Below are 21684 nucleotides of genomic sequence, written 5' to 3'. Positions count from 1 at the left end.
TTAAATTAGCTTCTCCTGAATCCCAGGAATACATTAGTCACCCCTCATAAGTGCATCATACATTTATCTTCATAGTACTACAAGCTTTTGATTATTATAAGTAATTGATACTGTCTTTCTCCCTTAATAGAAGTTACATACGGATGTAGATTGTATTTGTTCTATTCATTGTTATAGCACTCCTGCCCAGCACTGTGTTTCATATGGCAGATAGTACAGAGAATGGATGGAGAATTAATTGATTAATATTTCAAAGAGGAATTAGGAAGAAACTTAACTTGGTGCTTTGACAGAGTAATAGAGTTGAAATTTCATTTCAGTTTTTAAATGTTTAAATTTCTTTAATGATAATCTTAAGTATTCGCACTGACCTGTTCTAACATAGACCAGAAGGCTGGAAATCCCTGGTCAGCACGGCCTTCATGGTAGAGCATAAGGAGCTAGAGACAGAAAGCAGTGGCAGAAGGAAGCAGATCCGCATCCATTTCCCTAAGGGAAGAGGCTCGGAATGGGACAGCAGAGAGAGAACACATCGCCTCTTCCTCTGCCATAACTGGGTGATGTGGTTATGTCATTATAAAAGCATCTGGTGTGAGTTTGTGCAGGGCATATGGCTTCTCTCAAATCTCTAGTATGGCTGACGATGTGAAGTGCTCTGAGCAGGTGACTGCAATCAGGAAATGTGCGCTTCTGTTAAGGGCAGGAATTTTATTATGTGGCCAGTTCCTGGGGTTGTTGGAAAATAATAGTCACAGAGGGACCTCTGAAAGACCAGAATATCAAACACACACCTTACATTGATGGAGAAACTTACTTACCATTTCCCTTAAAGATGGGGTCTTGGAGAGGGAAAACAGGGTGGTTCATAAAGTGTTGGTCCATGTGGATGAGGGCTTCTTTCATCAAGGGCTGTCCAGTAATAACAACTGAAGACACGTTTCCAAACTCTAGACCAATGAGGTTCCCATATTTCTTCACCAACTGAAAAAGAGTTAAGTAGTCACAGCTGAATATGCACACAGCTGAGTGTTCACAAATGGCGGTTGTGTGTGTGTAGCTGGAGGGGCTCACATTGAGAGGAGAGAGTGCATGCCTGGGTGTGCATGTGTGTGTGCAACCTTGTCTTATGGGAATGTTTTTGTTTTCTTTTCTCCTCCTCTCAACAAGGCTCAGGGTCAATTCACTTCAGGATGTACAAGGTTCCTTATAAAATATCCATTCATACATTCACCTGAAGTGAATTGAGTGAGCATTCAGTATGTGTCACTAGAGCAAGCCATCAGCATGTAACTGTAATAACATAAACAAGGTCTCCAACCTCAAGCATCCTAGAGTCTAGCGAAGAGAGAGAATTCAGCACATCCAAACCACTACTGAGGAATGAGATATGTATATATGTCTGTGTAACCAGCAGGGACTTCTTAGTAAGTCATAATATCTGTTTAACCAAAGAGAACATTCCCTTCCTACACTGGCCATAGAATATAGAAACAAATGCTTGACAATAGAAGGTGCCTTACAGGGTGGACCAGGCATGGAGAAAGCTCCCTAGCACTGGAGTGACGTGAGAATCTCAGCTCTGCATTTCAGTTGCTGTGGGCTCTTGGGAAATTGCTTCACTTTCTGGCCCTCAGCTCCCCATCTATAAAAGGGAAAAAGTTATTCCTGTCTCAGAAGATTCTGCGAGGAAGAATGAAAGCAGCCGTGTGAAAGGCACTTTGTTTTCTGGTCCAGGCGCACAGCCACTCAGCAAGTGTCCAAGGAATAAACAAGCTTTGTGTGCAAAGGGCCGTGGATGTGCGCTCATGGTGGCAGAAAGAACAAGAGCTCACGGTCATGTAGGGAGAAGGCACTTGGGTCACAGAAAGCCACATTCTCTCATGTTTTATCTCATTAATCCCACAACCACCCTACAGTAGTAATGATTTTCCTCATCTTTCAGGAAATGAAAAAGTCAGAGCTGAAGTAACGCAGCCAAGGTGACAAGGCTTTTGATGGGCCAGGGAATTTGCCAGGTATTATATAAGATTTGAGGACAAAGACATGACCCTGAGATGGCTCCAGGAACTTAGAGTTTAGTGAGAGTGAGAGAGTGAATGTGAGAATGAGTGGAGAGTGAGAGAGTTGGGTGGGGGAGGCGGGAAGGAGGGAGAATGGTAGTGTGTGAGTGTGTTTATGACTATGGCCACGTGTGCAGGGATGTGCAAACACCAGTCCAAGGACAGTGTACAGTCACTGATCAAAGTCCTTCCTAGCTAATCAAGAAAGTGGCCTATGTAGACCTTGCCCCTGCCTTTTATTAGCCTGTGTTGAGTGTCGCTGTGGACAAGGTATCAAACAAAAGGGCTCCAAGTCCTCCAGGTGTCTGTGACTCCCTCCCTGACCGTCATCTCCTGGTGCTTATTCTCCAACATGCCACTTTTACAGCCCTGGACCTACAAGGCACCCGTCAGAGCAAATACACATAATTCAGCCTCATTTCAGCACCCTCCACCCACACTAAAGACCAGGCCTGAACTTAGTCCTTCCATAACTTTTCTGTCCCAGCATCCTCCATCGGTCTTTGTTCATCTTCAGCACAGCACATCCTGTCTCACGAGAGCCACTGTTGAATCTCAAGTCAGTTTGACTCTAGAGTACATGTCATTACTTCTAAGCAATGGCAGTGATGGGTCTGTACACATAAAGCAGATTTTTGTATTTTACCTTGCTGAATTCCTGGGCGAAGTTCTTATGCCTTACAAGAAGAATTTCTTGATTAATTTAGAGTATTCAATAAAGTTATTTTTGGAAGATCTGAAAAATCTCAGGTTAAGTTAAATGACTCCTAGCTGGCAATGTCTGCAACCTAGAATCTCAGCTGATACTTGCGAGGGATTCAGAACTACATTAATCCTTAGTGAAATAAAATTCTTCACAGTTCAATCTCTGCCAGCTTTCTGACCATGTATATTTCTATTTCAACAAAACTAGATCAAAAACTTTTATGGTTTTATCAACCATGTAAAGCTGGAGAGGTGAAATGACCTTCTGAATCCCTGGGACTGATTATGGTGATGTCTAATGATTCTTAAGTGCACTGTACCAGTCACTGTGGCAACTACTTTACAAGGATTAAAGGATCCAGAGGGCATCGGAAAGGACTTTGTAAGGCAGAGTATACATTTTGATTATATCATCAAACATGTTATTAAAAAGAAACAGAATAAGGGAACAAAAGAGATTACAAATAAGATTGTTCAGAAGGCAAAAATAGGCTTAAAATCAGAAATGAAAACAGAAAAAGAAGGAGAAAATGGTTGAAATAGGTGCTATAAAAGTGAAACAAAAGCAATAGGAGACAGGAAATGTATTACTAGGAATGAAATTCCAAATGTAGCACTTAGGGTTTAAAAAATATGATGGAGTAAAATAAACGTTTGGAATAAAGCAAAACTAGAAGTGAAGGGTTAGTGACACAAGAGATTGGACCATCACTACCAAGAGACATTAAATTGAGTGAGATTTCACTTAATTTAAATGATCAAATTTAAGGACAAAAGGAACAAAGACACAAAAAGAGGAAAAGAAAAAATGTAAAAGGGTATCCCAATTCATACTCTGAGAGGGTCGGTTTCCTTGAATTCTCACCTGCACTGAGCTGTGCATTTGTGTATGTTAGTGCATGTGTGTAATCCGAATAGGCACACATAATCCATGATGTTTCTACATTTCTCTAAGGTTTAATATCTGTCCCTCAATGTTATATTTTATATATGTTATATCTTTTAAATAATCTGTTGATATCTTTTAAACATTTTTATGTTGGACTACTCAACTGTGTTCTCATTGATATGTAGAACTTATGATAAAAAGTTGCAAATATAATTTTATTTTCATTACATGCAACTCTGGAGAGATATATCCCCAAGTCCTATAGGGGTACTGCTGGATGTGTGTATGTGTCTGGTTGAGTGTGTGGGTTGGTGGCAGGGTGGGCACAAAGAGAGGTAAGTTTCCCTGTCTCTTTCTCTCTTGCTAAACTGTATCTTAATATGCTATCTCAACGTGTCTGCATTGCCTTTATAGTTAAAAAGCATTTCTATCCAGTAAAGCAAAAAAGAAAAAAACAACCTTAAAGAAATGAGGAATAAATCTTCATATCAGTGATTTTTAATCTATTTTGAGTTGTAGATTCAGTTGAAAATTTAGTGTATGGATCTGCTCTCCAGTAAAATCCTGTATACATCATTATGCAGACAGTTTCAGGAATTTACCTGTCCCCTGTGGCCCACGAACACTCCTGCTAAGAATAATGTTCTCACGGGTAGTCCTTGGGGCTATGCTGGTTTCTGAGAGCAGTCTGTGGAAATCCAATTCATGCTCAATTCAACAGGTTTTTATGGGAGGCAGCTTCTTGCATTGGCTTGATACATGTGGAGGTAATACAAAGATCAAGATATGGCGTTTCCTAAAGTGTCAAAGTCTCTTGGGAAAGGTTGGGGTGGGGAACCTATAGCCTTAAGGCCACATGTGGCCTTCTAGGTCCTTAAGTTTGGTCTTTTGACTAAATCCAAATTTTATAGCATAAATCCACTTATTAAAAGATGTACAGCAGAGAAAGATGAAGCTTTACTTGCCTTCTTTGGTGCTTAAAAAAAAAAATCTTGAAATAAGAAGGCCACAGCTTCCCAACCTCTGCCATTGGGGTGGTGGGAGGGCGGGCAGATGACACATATTATAATACTGATGGAAAGGGATGGGAAATTATTGCAAGAAGAGATGAATTTTCACCACAGATGTGGGAAAGACTTCTAAGAGGGGATGGGATTTGAGTCAGATCTTAAATAAACGTCAAGGAGCCAGCAAAAGGACATGTAATAAGGCAGCAAAGAGATTTTGTGTTGTAGAGAGAGCGTATGCAGATGCACAGGTGAAAATGTAGGTGTTTGGGAACAACACAGCTCCCCTGTCTGACTGCAGAGCAAGGTTCATTAGTTACATAGCACTGACCATGTAGTGGACCAAGGCCAGGTGCTCAAAATCTAATGGGGCATATGGGTAAATAAACAGTTCTTAGTATGGCCATTCTGTACAATATATTATTTGGTGGGGGAAAGTTAGGAAGCACATAGGGGAACAGGGACCAGGGTAGGCTCCTGGAAGAAGAATCTTCCTAGTTGACAGGGAGATGGAAGACAAGGCTGCTAAGGTAATCTGAGCTAGACTGAGGAGAGTCTTAATGTTGGGTGAATGATTTGGGATTTTTTTTTGGCTTGCAATTAGAAGTCTGAAGACCTTTGAGTAGGAGAGGTGATGTAAGTGAGTGCTTAAGAGTTTGGATTGTGTAGTCATACAAGCCTGTTTGAATCTACATTCTGATTATTACTTTCTGTTTGATTTGGGGGAAAACTATTTAACGTTTCTGTGTCTTAGTTTTCAAATCTATAAAACAGGGGATATTCCTAGTTCCCATCTTTAGTATTGTGTTGATAAGGAACCGTACTACTAAAATCGATAATAAAAGTATTATTATAATTGATATTTTAGGGAGTGTATTTTAGAAAGAGGATTCTTGTAATGCCATCAACAAAGGAAAGGAGGAGCAGAGACCAGACAATGAGCTACTGTGGCCCCTCCAGTGACTAGGAGAGATAAATGATGCCTGGCATGCATCCAAAAACTGGCTTTTCTTGAGTTTGTTTATACAAACTTTTAAAGAGCGGACAGAGTGGAAAATATACAAAATAAGTGTCAACTATGTGCTAAGCATTCTGACAGTAAGTTGACAGTAATTAACTTATTTTATTTGCATATTAATAATAAAAATCCCATAAAGAATTTCCAGTTTTCGGAAAAACGGGTACAGTGATTTTAGCACGTAGGTGGTGGCATAAAGTTTGGGCTCTTTCCAGGACATTCTGTAGGCCTCATCCTTAAATGAAAGGATGAAGATATTTCCCTTCTCTTCCTTTGCGTGATGATGGTGCTCCCTAAGTATTTGCTGGCCACATTTCCCAGCCTGTCTAGGCGTGGCCAATGGGACACAAGAGTGTTATGTGTGCATCTGCTGGGTCACTTCATTAAATGAAAGCAGCTTGATCACCACTTCCCCTCTCCCCTCCCCATGGGCCAGAACTCATACATGATGGTGTTGGTGGAGGACCAGAGCAACAAGATTGAAGGAACTGGAGGTGTTAGATGACGCTGTGGTACAAAGCAGCCTCCCTATCCTGAACTTCCTGCCTAAATCTGAACTCTGTTGTGAAAGGGAACTAAATTTCAATCTTGGTCACATCACTGTATTTTGGGGTCACTTTCTTATAAGTGATTTGTCAATCTTAACTACCATTCTCCCACCATAGTCTGATACCTTTTTCTGCCATTTAAATATTAATAAGTGTTCCTATAACAAGCCATATGGCTATAGTAAGGAGACTAGAAAATGGGGTGGGGTGGGAGGTGGGGAGAAAAGCTCCCATCACACCATACAAAGAGAACAGTTTCTTCACTGTCCTCTCACTGTGTTTTAGTTTAGACCATTCCCCCCATTTAAAATCTCCTGTTCCTTTACTCCACTTAGCTACTTGTAGAACATCAAATATTTCTCTAAAGTTCAACTCTATTTATTCCAACATTCTACAAAAGGTACTCCCAGGGTGTCTCTTTCACAATGATCCCATCTTCTGATAATCCATTTGATTACAAGCCTGTATACTACACGTTTCTTCACACACTGTCTTATACTATTCCTGGCATATGATGAACACTTAAAAAATGTCTGTTGAAGAAATAAACCCATGAATAAATCAATTATCCTCAAAGTATATTATAAAAAGTTGCAGAGCATAAGTAGAGAATAGGTGTATGAGTCAAATTGTCTTGGGTTCAAGTCCTTGTTTTGACATTGTGTAGCTGAATAATCTTGGCAAGTCTCTTTGCTGTTTGTTCTCAGCCAGTTTACTTCATAGTAAAATGGAAATGTCACCAGATAATACCTAACATGTGTGTCTATCATGAAGATTAAATGAGAATTAACTTAAAAATTGTGATGTGAGATCTATTAGTTAGTTTCTACTTAATGTTTTCCAATTGCAAGAATGTAAAATTAATTATAATGAAATTATACCTTTTATCTTTATGTATTTCACACCCAGAAATATAAACTTACATGAAATAAAAATAAACAGTATGATAAAAATCAGTTGGCCTGTGATAAGAACCTAGTCTCAGTTTCATCCCTAGTTAGTTTTGTGGCATTAGGGGAAGCATCTAACCTCTCTACTCAAATCTATCTTGGTAGTACAGCAAGGGCACAGATCAAACTTGGTATTCCAGACAAGATTGAATAAAAGCATCGCAATTTACTTCTACTAATCATGACACCAACTGAAGGAGATACGAATACCTCTCAGAAAAGCCTACTCTCTTTAGCCCAAAGACAGGAAAAAAACAGGCTGACAGGACAGAAATCCTTAGCCTTTTGACCTCTCTGTTATGGAGGCAAACACCACTCCACAAATGACAGCAAATTTCTCATCAGAAACCATGGAGACCAGACAGAAGTAACACAACATTTGAAAATGTTGAATAAAAGAAATTGTCAACCTAGAATTCAATAGCTAATGAAAGTATACTTCAGAAATAGAGGTGAAATAAAGACATTCTTAGTTGGATAAAAGCTAAGAAAATTTTTACCAGCACACCTGATGTTTGTGCTGAATGGCTAAAGAAAGTTATTCAAAATAGAAAGGAAATTTTAAACTTGGAAAACCAGGAATGAAGAAAGAGCAACAGAAAGGGCAAACAAATGGGAAAATGCAATCAACTATTGTTCTCTTGAGGTTTCAAAATTTGCATTTGTCATTTAAAAGCAAAATTATAATATTGTCTCATGTGGTTCTCAATGTATGCAGAGATAATATTTAACAAATTATACTAATAAAACAGTAAGAGTAAAGTGACCTAAATGGTTGTAAGGTATCAGTATTTCACTTGAAGGCTAAAATGTTGACACTAGTAGACTGCAATAATCTACATAAGCATATTGTAATCCTCAGAGCAACCACTTGTAAAACAATACAAAGAGATATGTTCAAAAACACTACAGATAAATGAGAATGGAATTATTTTTAAAATGTTGAAATAACCTACAGGAAAATAGGAAAGGGGAAACAGAACAATGAAAAGCAGAGAAAAAAATATAAAATAAATAAGATGGTAGGCTGAAATCCTAATGTATCAATAATTACATCAAATATAACTGATCTACATTGACCAATTAGAAGACAGAAATTGGCAGAATGAAAAAAATGATCCAATTATATCCTGTTTGCCAGAAACTCATTTCAAATATAATGGTAATATAACAAGGTTAAAAGTAAAATGACGAGAAACTTATACTACTCACATACTAATCAAAAGAGAGTTTGGTGTGGTTATATTATATTTGATAAAGTAAAGTTCAGGGATAAAGTGGGACATTACATAATAAAAGGGTGAATTCATCAAGAAGATATGACAATCCTACGGGTATGTACAAAACAGCAGAGCTTCCAAATACATGAAGGAAAAACTACCAGAACCGAATGAAGAAATATATAAACTCACAATTGTAGTTGCAGACTTCAATGTACTTCTTTCAGTAAATCATAGAATCAGTAGATAATAAGTCAGCAAGGATATAAGACAACTAAAGAATACTGTTACCCAATAAGATTTAATTGATATTTACAAAACATTTTTTCAAACATGCATGATACGTTTATACACATAAACGGATGATACATACACAAGACTGTATCTTGTGTCATTAAATCGACCTTAATAAATTTAAAAGAATTGTTTCTTTGACCATAATGGAATCAAATTGGAAATCATTAACAGAAAAATAACAGAAAAATCTCCAAATACTTGGAAATTAAACAATTCATTTCTTAAGGAAGGGCACAGGTTTAGGAGACTAGTTTTAAAACTCTGTAACTAATCCTGTCACTTATTGTTACCGATTGGGCATTTCTCCCAGAGTAATAAGGTCTGTCCATCTGTATTTGAGTACAGTATATAGAAACATGTTTAAAGTACCCCAGGCATGTGTAGGGAAAGGGGAACTAATAGCTGTTGTGCATCAAATCGAAGCCATGTCAATAGTTCACTCTTTTATTTAATCTCTATAACCACCTGTCAGTGTTGTCTCTCAGCAAAGGACCTGTGTTGAGTGGCAGGGAAACCAGCTGAAGATTCTTGACAAAGTGTTTGATGTCTGAGAGAACTTTAAAGAATTCAGAGTGGGCAGAGTTAGGGAGCCCTGATAGGAGATGGTTATAAAGAGGTGGAAAGAGGCCAGGTCAATAATGGTCCCAAGTGCCCCAGTAAGGAGTCTGAACACCAGGAGGCAGTGAGAAAATTTAAGCAGAGGAATAACATTTTAAAATTACTACTTCAGTGAGAATGCACTGCAGTGGAGGAGACTGAAGGCAGTGGACCAGATAGTGTGGGGGTGAGAGTTATCCAGTTGAGAAATGATGAGGATTCAGGTAGGATTATCACCATCTTACATATGGGAAATGAAGCTTCCTGGAACTCTGGCATTTTTAAGGATAATATAAAAAAGGTCAAGGCAACCACATTGTAAATAAGATGTTCCTACACTGTTTAACAAGGTAACATACAATTAAATGAGTGAAGGAACTTCACATGCCTAGTACTCTTAATAATATACCACCCCTAGGGCAGATAGAATCATACCAGTTGACAGGAGGGGAAACAGGAAAATGAAGCTCAAAGCAGGTTTTACCTGGTTACAAGCATTAGCCACAGAGCTTCCAATCACCTCCCCCCCCCCCCAGTCCCAGAATGTCCCTTGTCCTGCAGATCAGAGTTAGGGACAGGGCAGGGCTAGGGGACGTTCCTTGCGCCTACCGGCTGAAGTGTCAGGTGTGACTGCTCAAAGTCCAGGTGGAAGAAGTTGCCAAGGAAGGGCAGGCGCCAAGGCCCCGGGAGGTAGTTCTTTTGCCACTGTCTTTTGAGGAAGTCAGCAAAGAGTAGAAAGGCGACAGCACCCAGTAGCAGAGTCTGGGGATGGAGCATTGTCCAGAGGGCGGCCGCCAGGGAGCCCACAGCTGGGAGCAGGCCCAGGATGTCCACTTGCTGTTCTGAGGCCTGAGAAGGCTATTGTCCCTGCCCCGTCCCCGCCCCCCACTTCAGCACCGCCCATGCTACCCCTTGCCCTCTTTGCTCCTGCTTTGAGGAGAACCTCCCCGGCCGCGCCCCACTCCCAGCAGCGCCCCTCCTCCAAACCGGCACCCTGTCAGTGCCGGACCCCAACCACCCTGCCCTAAGCCCGGCCCCCTCTCAGTGCCCGCCCCCAAGCCCGCCCCAAGCCCGCTCCTTTTCTCTGGACCCAGTCCTCTGCTGCACCCAGGGAAGATGCCAGGGGCTGGATTCCAGGGAGAAAACACAGGGCCCTTGGAAGAGGCCAGGCTGGAAGTGGTTTCTTTTGTGTGTAGAAAGCTCATCTTCCTGGAACACCACTGGGGCTCTTGGGTTTATGTTTTCAATGCATTTCAGAGAGCGTCACGGATATCGTAGTTCATGTTTTTCTAGCACCTTCTCTCCTAGTGATTGGAACTGTGCCTGGTAAACAGTAATGACCAACAGCAGCACCTAACATTTCTTGGGCTCTTACTGTATGCCAGGCAGCACACTCATCTCTACAGAAATTATTTCATTCTGAAAAAATTCTGCAGGAGTTGCTCTTGTTAGTCTCGTCTTGCAGTTGAGGAAACAGGTTAAGTATTATGTACTTGGTGAATAAAAGAATCCCCTGGTCTGAAACACAGCTAAAGGAGGTCCCTCATTTGAAAGTATTTTGGAAATTAAAAAGCATTACATTAAAGCTTCTAGTGCTGAGCATAGTCCACAATAAGTGCTTAATTATCATTTATTGAATGGATATCTTAGTCCTGGACCTTTTGTGGTTTGCTCTGTGAGGCTCCTGTAAAGCCACAAGACTGTAAGGCCTCCAGGTCCCAACCTGCCATTCCAGCCCTCAAATGCCCACTTGTGCTCACCATTTGTGAGACTCAAAACATGAAGCACAGTTCTGGAATAGCACAGAATAGCACACACACATGTACTCAACGTAGAGATACACATTCTGTTTAAAATCTTTTATTAAAATGATATAAAATAAAAGAGAAGTCTCATTGAATCTTTCCAAAGTCCAGAGAGCAATACTCATCAGAGATTAACTTTTATATTCCAGTCCACATTTTCCTGTTTTACTTCAGCTGTTATGCATCCATGATATGTTTCTAATATTTTTCTGTTATTTTTAAAAGAATTATTCTACAACTGCTTTTTTCTTACTCAGTTTTATGTGCTTGAGATCTATCCTGATACATGCTGCTCCAATTCATTCAATTTAATAGCTAATCATTCTCAAAGAGGGTGATGATAAGAAGAAAAAATAAAATAATAGCTAGGTGGTGTGCTATTACTACACCACCATTTGTTGACCCATTCCCTCATCAATGAACATTTAGGTTTGCTATCTCCCTCCTTCACTTTCTAATTTTTTTCTTTTGCATTAAAAACAGTGCTGCAGGAAGATGACTTTCATAATGGCAGCACGAGGAGCTCTGCAGAACCTCTCCCTAGTAAAAACCCATAATTGATAAAAATTATTTATAAAACCCCAACCACTTATGTCTGTGACAATTGTTCTAAAGACATGAAGTTAATCAAGAAATTTTGTTCAAGAAAAATCTACTAAACCTTGGTAAAAACAGCAAAAGTCTGTGGCATTTGAGCAATAACCACTGCCTCTGCTAGTCCCCAGCTCAGTGTGACAGAATATCAGTTCTAGACAGGTGTGGCCAAGGACACTTTCCTTAGCTTCCAGTTGACGGCTACAGAATCTCCCTGAGAAAGAGAAGCTGAAAGCATTTCTCATACCCTCTACTCCAGGCTGCAGAAACTCTATTCTAGGCAAGACTGACTGAGAGGTCCAGGCCTATCCTCCTCTATCCACCCCTTCTTGCAGGGCAGAAACATTACCCCAGGACAGCAGGTTGAGAATACTGGGCCATGGTTGCCCTCATCACAGCTTGCACATAGGATAGACATTCTGCATTAAAAGAGGTTAACCGCAAAGACTAGAGACTGATGCCACAAACAATAGAGATTTTGGTGGTAAGCAATTAAGAGGAGCCCTGTAGCTCCAAGAGAACAATAAGCTACACCATAGTCCAGCTGGAGGTTTAAAAGGGGCAATCAGGGAAAGGGAGAGCTAAGAAGAGCCTCAGTGGGACCAGAACAAATCTCAAAGACTGGCCTCAAAGAGTGTTCCTGAGAAACTCAAATTGAATTGGATCAGCCTGTGAACCAATTTATTCCACAGGCATGGATGAAAACAATGGAGCAATCAGCTGGTAGTTACTGGAGATTAAGAACTAAGTGTAATACCTGCAGAGGCAGACAGCTTAATAGAGAACAGAGAAAAAGACAGTCAAGGAGAGCACTGCTAATACCAATATTATCCTACTGTGGCTGTGTGCACACTCAAGTCTCTGTCTTCAGAGACCTAATGTCAGAGACTTTACACTTTAGGGTAATTAGTCCAGCCCGGTTAGTAAACAAATAAAAGTACAAACAGCAAGAATCCCAGTGGGAGGGGATGGATCATTAACTATAATTGCTATAACATATTATCAAAAGTGTATGGTTTTCAAGACAAAATTACAAGACATGCAAAGAAATAGGAATGTGTGACCCAAATAGATTAGACTTCCTGTCTCACCTAAGGTGAGGTGAGAAACTATAAGACATTTGTGAAATCGCAGCCCACAGGCATGGCTTGCTGAAAGAAAGGCCTCATCATGGGACTATAAAATGCTTTCCCTCCTTCCACATATTACCACTACATCAATAGAGTTCCTCTATGACAGGGGAGTACAACTGAAAATACTGCATGTGTTAGATCTTATTTAAAAAGGAGTCTCTAAGGAAACCCAAGCACAACAAGGGAGACCAAAGCAACACCACCAGAGTAAACTTTAGCTACTGACACCTGCAGTTAGAGCAAACGACAAGCACAGCCTATCTCCTAGCCAGGTAAACATAAAACCTCACACTAATGGAATAGTTACCTCAGATGTTATTACCCAAGACATTATGTCCAGCTTTCAGTAAAAATTACAAGGCATACTGAAAGACAAAAGAACATAGTTTGAAGAGACAGAGCAGGTATCAGTACTAGATTTAGATATGGCAGAGATAATGGATATATCAGACTAGTAATTTAAAATAACTATGATTAATATGCTAAAGCCTTTAATAGAAAAAGTGAACAATATAAAAGAATGGATGAATAATGGAAATTCAAAGAATCAAAAGAAAATGCTACAAATCAAGAATATCTTTGATGGGCTCATCAATGGACTGGCCACAGTGGAAGAAAGAATCAGTGAGCTTGACAAAATGTCAAAAGAAGAAATTTTCAAAACTGAAAATGGAAGAGTAAAAAGAGTGAAAAGGTCAGGACAGAATAATCAAGAACTGTGGGACAATAACAAAAAGTGTAATGGATATATAATGAGAATACCATAAGGAGAAGAGAGAAAGAAACAGAAGAAATATTGGAAGTAATAATGACTGAGATCTTTTTAAACTAATAGTAGACACCAAAACACAAATCTAGGAAGCTGATAGAGCAAAAAGTAGGATGAATGCCAAAAAATATGATACACTCTGGCATATCATATTCAAATTGTAGAAAATCAAAGACAAGGAGAAAATCCTGAAAGAAACCAGAATAAAATCAATGTTCAGTTGTCAAGATCATGATACAGCAAATAACCACAAATTGATTCTTGCTCCGTGTAACTCAGATTATGTACTGATTTTTAAAAAGTGAAGAGCAGCACTGAATGTTAGTTCACATATAGGATAAGGTGCTATAGTAATGACCCCAAATATATGTGATTGAAACAAGACTGTAGTTTGCCTCTGAATTACAGAACATTCCAGAGATAAGCAGCTGGTCCAGCCACCAGGTAGGTGGCTCTGCTCCACGAAGTCTCCAGGGTTCCAGATTGCTTCTGTCTTGCTACTTCTCCATCCCCTACAGTATAGCCTTTATCTCCAAGGGCATACCTCGTTCAACAGCACCACAGCCACATTCTAGTCTATTGGAAGAAGAATGTTAAGATGACAAGTGGCTATTTTTTTAAAGTCATTATTTGGAAATTGTCCTTATCATTTCCTCTCATATCTCATTGGCCAGAATCTAGCAATGTGGCCAAGACTAGTTAGCAAGGGAGGCTGGTAAATGTAGATTCTAGCTGCAAGCCAGGTATCTATCCAAATACCTGAGGCATTCTATTGCTAAAAGGAAAAAACCGGGGAATGGATATTGTAGAGGAGCAATTAGTGCTAATCATAGGTGTGCATGAAGCATATTGGAAACCAACTGAAAACACAGTTAGGTATCTCACAGGCCACAGTCATAACTCAGGTACTTTGTATGGTGTCAAAGTTGCAAGACTATGTGTGTTCCATGTAATTTAGTCTCAGGTATCATTGGCAATAAGAGGTCTTTGTCTCTTGCCGCACCTACCCTGCTGTTTTCTCTTAATCATGAAGATTTTTTCAATCCCTGCAAGTAAAGACATGTGACTGATATAAACCTGTTTCTGCCATAGCCCTTACATCTCTCTGCCTGTCTCACCAGCACTGAGGCCAGACCTGCTGCAGAGCCAGATTCCTTTCTCATGATCCTCTTGACTCCCACGTCCAGAAGTGTTTTATTTAACAAGTGTTACCCTTATGTCCCTCTTCTGGGATTAAGGGCCATGATCCCTTTAATTTCTTGCTTTATTTAACAAGTGTTACCTTCATGTCCCTCTTCTGGGATTAAGGGCCATGATCCCTTTAATTTCTTAGTCTGATACTTCGATAAACTCCAAGTACACTGGTGTAGGGTTGGGGTGTAGCTCACTCTCAGAGAGGTAAATAGTGGGAGGGTTACTCTGGCAGTAACTGTCCTGTGGTTCCCACCCAATTTAGTCTGTTCTTCCTCTGCCTTTTTCACATTCTGAACAAGGTTTGTAAAGGTAGGTGATAGGTCTCTGATCTTGCTCACAGCATCACCCCTGAACTCTATTTTTAAAAAATTTTTCCTAACTGCTAGACTATGTGGGATGGACTCTCTATTTCTTAAGAACCGTGTGCCTCTACTTTTTAAAAGCTGGTGAGTACTGGGCCTAACTGAAGCCACAGAGGTAGAAGATCTTTGTAGCTTTCTTGCAATGAGTCACCTGAGTGATGTAGAGAGGTATCTGAATGTCACGAATGTTTGGTTAGCAGGCTACTATAGTGAAAGTTCATGCAACAGTTTTTGTACGCTCACAGTGTGGCAGGTCCCATGCTGGCAAAGGAGATACAAGAGTGAGTGAAAATAGGTCCCTATTCTCATGGAGCTTACTGTCTAGATACCCAAAAGAACATGAGTTCCCAGATCCAAGGTTAGTCCTTATATATTTCAAATGGTCCCTCTCTCTTGAAGCCTCTCTCACTGTAGTATACATATCATTGTAACTCACACCCTGAGAGCTGCTATCTCTAAGCTTCCCGTAGCTGCAAGTCCAGTCTGGATTGTTCATTTTGCTAACTAGTCCCAATTATGCTGTAATATTCTTCATTAGACTGTCATTTTCTGGATTTTATTTCCATGATAAAGCAGCTATCTGTGTGGCAAGTAATCACCAAAATATCTTACTTGGTTTTAAAGCTAGTTAGATTCAGGTAGTCAGTCATGAACTAAAAAAGCACCCCTAAAACTCTTTCCCTTTTTTAATATAACACACCAGTCTTTTAAAAAATAACTTTGTTGTAGTAAATTGATGTATTAAATAAAATAAAGTGACACACTTATAGTGTATAATTTGATAAATCTCAAGAGAGAAATTAAACATATTTTGAACTAAAAAATAAAAATGCAACATAACAAAGTTTGTAGGATGCAGGAAAACAGTGCTTTGTGGGAAATTCATCTATGAAAATTGCACCACAATGATGCAAGATATTAATAATAGGGGAAACTGTGAGTGAGATGGAGAGAGAGGGTGTAATTCTCTGCATGCTCTATTCCATTTTCTGTACCCCTAAAACAGCTCTAAAAGATGATGTCTACAAAAAATCAAATTAGATCATTCTTTATTGTATCAATGCTAAATTTCCTAAATGTGATAATTTATTATGATTGTGTAGAAATAGCCTTATTTTTAGTATACACATGCTGAAGTGCTTAGGGGTTAGGTATTAGGATGGTTATAACGAACTCTCAAATGGGAGGGAGGGGGAGAGAGAGAGAGAGATTGAGAGAGATGCAGAGGAGAGAATAATGGCACAAATGCAGTAACATGTGAATAGCTAGTGAATCCAGGGGGAAGCTCTAATGTTGCACTATTAACAATTCTTTTGTAGGGTTAAAATTTTTAAAATAGAAAGTTGGGGAGAAAAGATAAGAGGGCACTATAGTATAAAGAGAAGAAACCTAGGTGATAGGTCACCAGCTTATGTTCTGTTCCTGGTTTTGTCCCTTAGTAGGTGTAGGATTTTCAGGAAATCATTTAGCCTTTATGAACTTCACTTTCTTCAGCAGTAAAATGGAGACCAACAATTCTTATTTTTATCTGCCTCAAAATTAATTATAGGGAATTCCAGGGAGATGATGATAGTAAAAATTATTTGTGAAGTGTTATTATTATATCTTATATTTTTAAAGGGTCTCTCTTTCTTTAGCATTTACTTTCTGTATTAATTATTTGGCATTCTATATGAAATTGCTTTACTTGCAAACTTTTAACTTAATAACTTTAATGAATTCAAGTAATGCTATGCTCCAAAACAACAATATCAACTCAGTCCATCATACACGCATGTGTGCACATGTATTATTGATTGCATATACATTCAAGTTCTTGAATGATCTACAACTATTATTCATCTAACTTATTTTATAAGTACAGACTAAAGCATCAAGAGTGATGAAAGTACTAGCAAGATAAAGGTGTTATTAAATATTTCAGTGGCGATCAGAGATGAGAAAAATTGAAAGTGATAAAAATATGTGTTGCACATAGAAATAGAGTGAAATATTTGATTCTCGGCAATGAAGATAAAAGCATATAACCAAAAAAAGATCAACTCTAGATAACTTAAAAAGAGGAATGATTGCTAGGCTAACTGGAAACTCAGAAACTCAGGTTTAGAAATAGGACGAGATCAAGGATTGGCTTAAGGACATCTCCAGGCATCCAGGCCCAGGGACCATTCCACTATCTCATCTGGTGCTGCCACTGGAAAGCGTGAACTCTGACTCACTATTCTGTCATCTTTCAGCACTCCAAAGTTTGACTGGAGAACCCTGCTGGCCTGGCTTAGGTTATATACAGTCTTGCATCACAAAATGACATTTTAGATGACGATGACGATAGCCTGCGTATATGACAGTGGTCCTATAAGATTATAGTGAAGCTGAAAAATTCCTAATATCTAGTGACATCATATTTAAAGCAAATTCTTGCATGAGTTTGTCTGCAGGACAAATTCATAAAAGGAGAAGAACTGGGTGAAAGCGTATGTTCCTTTAAATACTGATAAATATGACTGCATTTCCCTGACAAGAGTCTCTATCACCTATGTACAAGAACATCTGTTTCTCCCCTGCTTGTCAACTCAGAGGTTGAGATTATCTGCCAACTGGATTAGTGAAAAATGGCTTTTATTTCATTTAAATTTTATTATTTGTTATTTTTAGTGGCATTATTTTAAAGCTAAAAAGTGATATTGTACCTATTTTTTTTAAAGTCATTTGCATTTATTTTTCTCCAAAATCATGACCTCACCCAGTTTTTTTCTACTGGGTAACTGACCCTTTTCTGGTTGACTTGTATACATCATGATGTAGTAAGGGAACTAGACATTTATCTGTTATTCATGTTGCTAGTATTTTCCCCACATTTTTCCTGATTTTTGACTTTGATTATAGTATTTTTACCATGTAGAAATGTCTGTTTTTTAAATGTAGTGAGAATTATTCATCTTTTTTTTTCAGCCTTCACAGCTTTGTGTCATGCTTAGAAATAGCATCTCTACTGCAATAATCTAACTCCCCCATATTTTCTTTAAGTTCTTTTGTGGATTAATTTTTACTTTAATATGTTTGACTACTTGATACTTATTTTGCTAGGAAAAGTAGGCAGAAATGTAACTTCATTTTTTCCCTTTTGGCTATTCAATTTGCTAATTAGCCTATCTTCTTACTGATTTGAAATGCTATCTTCATCAGAAAGTGAAATCTCCCAGCCCCTGTCATCTGTCTGTCTCCCTAGTTCAAACTATTTGGGTCTCCTTTAGTTCCATTGATCTTTGTATCTACTCATATGCTAATACTAGCCTTTTTTAAAATTTCAGAAGCTTAACTATTTTCTTCAATGAATTTTAGCCTTAGTCTTCCTATTCCCCAATTTTTCTTTGTTTCAGATTTTCCTGGTTGTTCTTTTAATTTTGATTTTCATCATAAACTTGGGAATGAGCTGGTCTTGCCAATTATAAGAAAAATCCTGGTGTTAACTGGATTAGGATCGTATCAAACCTGCTCCCCTTGCAGTCTTCTGCGTCTCAGAAGTGAGAAGTCCATCCTTCTGGCTTCTCAGGCTGAGAAGTGTTGAATCATACTTATTTTCTCTCTTTCGTACACTTCAGATGTAAATCAGCAAATCTAGCTGAGTCTACCTTCAGAACATAGCCGGGAGCCAATCATGTCTCACCGCCTCCACTGTTAACATTATTTCCATAACCACCCTGATCTCTCATCTAGGTTACTGGAAAAGCCCAGTTGTCCTGCTCCTGTGGTTGCCCTGTGAACATTCATGCACATTCATGCCAGAGTAATTCTTTAACAACCACATCAATTCGTGTCATCCCACTGCTCAAGTAGCTGTCTAGTGGCTTTCCGTCTTGCTTAAAGTAAAAGTCACAGTCCTCATGATGTCCTGAATGGCTCTATGTGACCTGGCTTTTGTCATCCCTCTGACCTGATCTAGGGCTCCTGCCTCCCTTCAGTCTGCCGTGGCCACGCTGCCCCCCTTGAGTGTGCACAGTCCCGAGTCCGAGCCTGTGCACCCGCTCTTTCCTCTGCCCATGGAGCTCTTCCCCAAGATATGCGCGCAGCCTTCTCCCTAACCTCCTTCCGGGCTTTGCTCAGAAATTATCTTCTCAGTAAGGATTTTTCTGAATACCCTATGTAAAACTGCAATTCTTCTCCTTCCTGCTTTATTTTTTTCTCCATAAAATTAATTCTCATTTAGCATACTACAGGTTCTGATGGTTTATTCTCTGTCCCTCTGCTCCCCACTAGAACGCAAGCTCCACGAGGGCAGAGCTTTCTGTCTGTTTTGTTCACTGCTATAGCACTAATTATTGGCACAAATTAAATAGTCAAGAAGTATTTATTGACTGTCACCAGATGTGGGAAAAAAAAAAAAAGAAGAAAAATTCTCACTTTAAGAAGTACAGAAAATAAAGCAATCTGAAAAGAGACGTTCAGGTATGTCAAAGGTTTTTAAAGATAATGAAAAGATTATATTTCACAAGGTAAAAAATGGAATAGTGTACACATAACAAAATAACTTTTATATTTACAATAGCATCAGTACAATTTCTAAATATGAAAATGTTATCTTTGAAATTATAATGATCACACCTAATGCATAAAGAAACTAATTTAACCAGAGGAAGGAGAGATGGGAAAACCGAGGCATAAAAGTGAAGGATCTTGCTCCAAATTATTCAACCATCAGGTGGTAAAGAGAGGATTCAGCCCCAGGCCATCTGTCTCCTGACCACTATTCTGTTCTGATTCTAGCTATTAATACTTTTATTTACCATTTGTATTATGTTCTGGCCACGCCCCTCCTTGACGCTTATTTTTTTATCTATAACATGGAGGGTGTGGGGTTAGGCTGCTTCGTGTGCTGAATTTTGTAAAGCAAATGGTGTTTACAAGGTCTGCCAGTGGCTGTACTGCCAAGTCCTGTGGGATGTCATCTGTGTATTTTGAAAACTAACAAGAAAAGATTAGAATTTTACCTCGGGAATCCCATGGGCTATTTAGTGAAAAGCCACAAAGCACCGTTAATCTCCGAAAAAGTGAATTCTCTCAAAGACAGGCAACATAGACCAGCACCCAGGAGTGCAGTTATTTGAGCAGCTCAGGTGAAACCTGGTTGAAGCTCTGAGCGGAGCCATAGAGCTTCTGGGATGCGATGGGTTGAGACCGCCCTCATGTGGTCACATTGTGGAACTACAGATGCAAGCCAAATCCCTCAGTTGCTGGGAGAACCTCAGCTATTAATGTTTTCTTGTTTCCTTCCAACTATTCTGTCCCCACAGTGTCCTCTTCTAAGGCCTTTGAAGAGACTCTGGCCGTGCCAGTATGTTTATAGAGAATACCCATTCATTGTCTAAACTGGCCACAGGACAAGTGTGTGTCAAGGTAAGCTGACCCCAGATCATGATGTGTTATTAATGGTGTGCTTTCTGAGGAATTTGCGCCTACTGGCATCTTTCTGTACATGCAAGGCACACTCACCACTTTGGGCTTCTGCATGTATGATCCTGCAGTCTGGAATGCCTATGCATTTGTACTAGAAGAAATCTCCGTAATCTTTGAAAACTCAGCTAAAATAATTCCTGTGATCCTTGTGTTTCTGCCACCAAAAGCCAGAGTTATTTTGGGAGGAAGGCAATGCTTCATTTGGCCTTGCTTCTCCCAGACTCTTGGACTGTGCACCCCACTAGAAGCTGGTCCCCCTTGTTTTCAACCCTTCTTAATTGCATTTTAAAAACAATTATTATAGTTCTGGCACCCTTATTTGCCACCTTGGTGACTGAAACATCCTCTTAAATGGTTTTTCTGCCTTCATTCTTTTCTCCTTCAATCATTCTCTGAGCAGTTGTGAGAGGAGTATGTCCAAAACCTGATATCATTAGGCCACTATTTTACATGAAATCCCACTCATCACCTGCCAGGGTGTCCATCACTTACTGGAATGTCTTGATCATGCACATCATTTGTAAAATACTACCTTTCAGAATGCACCCACGACATAGATTTATTTAGGTATTTATAAGTCATGTACCTGTACTCTTACAGTCATAAAATATGTATGTTATAAAACACACAGGAATAAAAATTGAAGAAATAAAAATGGAGCAATATTTAAAATATTTTTATTAACAGTATAAAAAAACTGTGTTGCACTAATATTCATATTTCTGGTGAGAGCTGTGTGATTGGGTTTATTTGATTATTTTTGAAAATCTCAGCTCAATTCTGTGTTCTTCTACTTTCGTTTTATTTGAGTACTTCAGTTTAATGGATATTGTAACAAAAATCTTCAACATCTTGATGGAGAGTCTTGTGAAACCCTTGGTGCGCATGCAAATCTACTATGGAAATCGCTGACCTAAAGAACGGAATCCCAACTCTCCAGATGGCATTCCAAAGTCTTTAAAGGCCAGTGCAGCCTGTCCTTCTGCCCTGTCTCTGAGGGTTTTCTCCTTTATTCCTGACATATTTGATCTCACACCTATTGGACAACTTATGGGTCCATGAGAGGCCACACACTTCCACAT

General features: G+C 39.2%; 1 protein-coding gene across 1 annotated transcript in view; it reads right to left on the bottom strand.

The window, feature by feature from the left end:
- LOC123635586 (cytochrome P450 2J2-like) overlaps positions 1 to 883 on the bottom strand; it is a 37739-nt gene extending 36856 nt beyond the window's left edge. Inside the window, exon 1 of the mRNA XM_045547895.1 lies at positions 819 to 883. Within this exon, the coding sequence (XP_045403851.1) occupies positions 819 to 821 (3 nt within the window). The 5' untranslated portion in view covers positions 822 to 883. The remainder of the gene's footprint in view (positions 1 to 818) is intronic.
- Positions 884 to 21684: the final 20801 nt, after the last annotated feature.

The sequence above is a fragment of the Lemur catta genome, chromosome 3 (assembly GCF_020740605.2).
Source record: "Lemur catta isolate mLemCat1 chromosome 3, mLemCat1.pri, whole genome shotgun sequence".
In the NCBI taxonomy this organism is placed as follows: domain Eukaryota; kingdom Metazoa; phylum Chordata; class Mammalia; order Primates; family Lemuridae; genus Lemur; species Lemur catta.
Note: the sequence above shows the minus strand (reverse complement) of the source record. Positions and strands in the feature narration are given on the sequence as shown.